The 4272-nt window shown below is 46.7% G+C and overlaps 1 protein-coding gene across 1 annotated transcript in view; it reads left to right on the top strand.

Annotated features, from left to right (window-relative positions):
* The first annotated feature begins 4173 nt into the window (after nt 1-4173).
* SBF2 (SET binding factor 2) overlaps nt 4174-4272 on the top strand; it is a 636061-nt gene continuing 635962 nt past the window's right edge. Inside the window, exon 1 of the mRNA XM_042783055.1 lies at nt 4174-4228. Coding sequence (XP_042638989.1) covers nt 4174-4228 — 55 coding nt within the window. The remainder of the gene's footprint in view (nt 4229-4272) is intronic.

Genomic DNA, 4272 nt, shown 5'->3' with positions numbered 1-4272 from the left:
CAGGAGGGGTTGCTATGAGTCAGGTCTGACTCGATGGTACATAACAACAACAACAACAACAACCACCACCACCACCTCCCAGGGACTCCTAAGATGGCCATAATAAAACAGCAACAAAAAAGCTCCAGAAAAGAACAAGTGTTGGCAAGGATGTAGAGAATTAGAACCCTCACGCACTGTTGGTGGGAGTGTAAAATGGCATAGCTGCTGTGGAAAACAGTTTGGTGTTCTTCAAAAAGCAAAACATAGAATTACTATATGATCTACCAATTCCATTTGTAGGTATATACCCCAAAGCACTAAAAATAAGTACGCAAATACTTGGTTGAGAATGTTCATTACACCACTATGCACAACAGCTAAAAGGTGGGAACAAAGCAAATGCCCATCAATAGATGAATGGATAAACATATGGTATCCAAATGGAATATTATTAAGCCATAAAAAGGAGTAAAATACTGATACTCCAACATGAATAAACCTCTACGTAACACATTATATTAAATGAAACACACCAGGCTCAAAAGGTCACATATTGTATATATAAAAGGTTATATAAACTAGATAACTCTAGAGGCAGAAAGCAAAATTGGTGGTTGCTAGGGGCTGGGGGCACCAGCCACTACTCGGAAGGAAGATGGGGCAATCTACTTCCATAGTGATACTGCCTCAGAAATGCAAGGAGGGGTTGCTATGAGTCGGGTCAGACTCGATGGCACATAACAACACCAACAACAACAAGGGGCTGGGGGAAGGGAGGATGGAGAATGAATGCTTAATGAGTGTAAGGGTTTTCTTGTGTGGTGATGAAAATGTTTTGGAACTAGATAGAAGTATTGGTTGTACAACATTGTGAAAATACTAACTGCCTGAATTGTACATCTCAAAATGATTAATTTTATATGTGAATTCACCTAAAAAAAAAAAAAGTAAAATGGGGAAGGATGATGATAGCTGTCTTAAAAATCTAAAGGGCTATCATACAAAGGATAGATTTTACTTTGCCTGGGTAGTTCCAGGGAGCAGAATCAGGGGAAGTTACAGGAGGACAACTCTGACATAATAAGGAAGAACTTTCTAACTACAGAGCTGTTAAACAGTGGAATGGGCTACCTCCCAAGGAAGTAGTAAAGTTATTGCTTACTGCAAGTGATCAAGATGGATGACGAGTATTCAGGGAATCTATAGAGAGGATTTCTACATGAGATATGATGTGAGGCTTTTTTTTTTCATTCGTTTGCTTAATTATTGTCAAGATCTATCTGTTATCTTCCCTCCACGCCTGCAACCAGGATGATTTGGTTTGACTATTAGCAATTTGGGAGCTCTGGTAACATAGTGCCTAAGGCTCTTGACTGCTAACCAGGAGGCTGGCAGTGCAAACTCACTAGCCACTCCTCGGAAGGAAGGTTGGGCAATCTACTTCTGTAGTGATACCACCTCCGAAACCCAAGGAGGGGTTGCTATGAGTTGGGGCCGACTCCACAGCACACAACAACAACAACAACATTAGCAATTTACAAATGAGCTCCATGAGCTAAAATCTTCCTTCTGGTATTTTCAGTCCTTCTAGTCCAGACCAATCCTCTCAATCTGTAGATGAAGAAAGTGTGGAAAACCAAGGGGAAAATGGTCCATTAACGTACACTTGCAGGGACAGAGACACCAACTCTCTGGACTCCCAGTTCAGAGTTCTTGCCAAAGCAGCTTCCTGATGGTAGTTGGGTGAAAATTGCACATTAGCTCATTACAAATATTTGTTAAGCACCTACAGTATAAGAAAGAAGTCCCCGGGAGGTACAAAGGTTGGAGTCCATCCTGAGACACTTAGGAAGAAAGGTCTGGCAGTCTACTTCCAAAACTTAGCTATTGAAAACCCTGTGGAGCACAGTTCTACTGACATATATGGGGGTCTTCATGAACTTGAGTCTGCTGTAAGGGAACTGTTATTTAGTTAAGTGTGCCTTTGTGAAAAGCTCTTATATGTAAATATTCAGTCAAACCCTCAATTAATAGTGAGTCAGGAGCTCTGGTAGCATAGTGGCTAAAGCACTTAACTGCTAACCAGAAGGCTGGCGGTTCAAACCCACCAGCCACTCCTCGGAAGGAAGGTTGGGCAATCCTAGTAGTGATACTGCCTCAGAAACCCAAGGAGGGGTTGCTATGAGTCAGGCCGACTCGATGGCACATAACAACAACAACAACAAAGGAGCTCTGGTAGCCTAGTGCCTAAGGCACTTGACTGCTAACCAGAAGGCTGGAGGTTCAAACCCATCAGCCACTCCTCCTAAGAAAAGTTGGGCAATGCACTTCCATAGTGATACCGCCTGGGAAACCCAAGGAGGGGTCCCTGTGAGTTGGGTCCAACTCAATGGCACATAACAACAACAGTGATAAGCTTCCGCGAAGATAATCACATGTATGGAGATTTCCCAAACTTTAGTCTACCACCTACTTGTGATTTACTCTGCTACCAAAACTTCATTAAAAAAAAAAAAAAATCTCCTTGGTGACCAGCCTATTTGGAATCATAGCGACACCACAGGACAAAGCAGAACTGTTCAACATGGTTTCAAGGCTGTAAACCTTTACAGAGAGACACTGCCTCATCATTCTCCCGCGGAGCGGCTGGTGCACTATGAAATCAAATTTATATTAAAAATAGGCATTTTATTTCAAGAGTGCTTTTCTTATCCGGGAACACAAACATTCCTGACCCAAAATTAATCTGCCAGCAAGTTTTTTTTTGTCCTCTCTCACCCAAAATGGCTTGTCCAAAGAGCAGGCCACAATAAAACCATTAACCTGTTACTAAATGAGAAAGACGCCGGCTTCTTTAATTTGAATTTCTGGACATCTCGGGACTGCAGGTGGGTAGAGGGGAAAAATTTCCATGAAGTTACCCTCTTAATGTTAACTCAGTAGGCATTAGATACTTCATCCCCATAGAAACCTGTATTCTTTAAGCAAAAGGTATTTAAGTGTCCGAATTCTCCATTCTCTAGAAGCAGTTTCCTCTTGCATAAGAAAACGTGTCTCCAATTTGCAAACTATTCATAGAGCAATCAAATACTGTTAAGTCTTTTGAATTAATAAATGATTATATTTTTAACAGTATTAACAAATGGCAAAGCTAGCGTCCATCTAGCCCCAAAACGAAATGATCGTTAAGAGGTACAGAAGGAAAAAAAAAAAACAAAAAACAAGCAAGCTACCTGGGTAATCCCTAGACTGGATGACGAGAACCATTAATTCATTTTATTGCGTGCTTGAGCCGGGAAGTTGTAAGTTACCACCTGCTCCCGCTGCCAGAGCCCTGGGACAGCTGCAAACTGAGAAAGCTTAGGCGGGCGGGGTTCCCCGGGTAGACAGGCCCCCTCCCTGGGCCTCCCTAAGACCAGCTCAGACCAGTCCAGGAGGATCCGGGGATGCCGCGTTCCTCAGTGGAATCCAGCTCCCCCCAGGCGCTCCGGGGGAAGCCCAGGCGGATCGCCCCCTGCCCACTCACCACTGCAGCCTTGTAAGGATTGCGCAAAAGCCTCTCCCTCCCCCTCATGCTCTGTGGCTTGTTCCTAAAATTCCCATCCGCACAACATAAACAGGAAACGTGCAGCAAAAGCCCTGGCGGTGCAAATTCCATACTTCCAGCCGAGGGCGGGAGAATCTCGTCTTTTTTGGGGGAAGGGAAGAGGCAAACTTTACAAAAGACCCCTCAACCCGCCCTGGTCCCTTCTTCCCGGACCCAAAAAGAATAGAGGAAGGACCCTCTGCTTTAGGAAAAATTGGGGGGCGGAGGTAGGTGGGCGGCGAAAGCAGCAGCCAGGCCTCAAAGTACTCCACCTCCAGCGGTTGTGGTGGCAGCGCGTGGCGGGAATACGACTGCAGCCCACTCCCCATACCCTGCTGTTTCAGCAGCCGACAGAAGGTGGGGGTGGGTTCACGGCCCGGGCTCAGGGCCACCGGCTGCTGAAACAGGACTGGTGGGGGCGGGGGAGGAGAGGGCGTGAAGCGCAGCGCAGGCGCACAGCGCGCCTCGGTTGTCAAACATGGCTGAAGTGCTGCCGCTGCCGCTACTGCTGCTGCAGGGAAAATGCTGAGCCCTCCAGGGCCAGGTGAGCGGCGGCGGCTAGGGCAGCGACGGGGATCCGCTTCCCGGGCGCGGCGGCGGCGGCCATGGCTCGGCTGGCCGACTACTTCATCGTGGTAGGCTACGATCACGAGAAGCCAGGTAAGGGTGTGGGGCGGGCGCCGCCCCCGGCCTCCCCGCCCCCC

Source organism: Orycteropus afer, unplaced genomic scaffold (genome assembly GCF_000298275.1).
Source record: "Orycteropus afer afer isolate SDZICR_OR568_19922 unplaced genomic scaffold, OryAfe1.0 scaffold00014, whole genome shotgun sequence".
NCBI classification, from domain to species: Eukaryota; Metazoa; Chordata; class Mammalia; order Tubulidentata; family Orycteropodidae; genus Orycteropus; species Orycteropus afer.
Note: the sequence above shows the minus strand (reverse complement) of the source record. Positions and strands in the feature narration are given on the sequence as shown.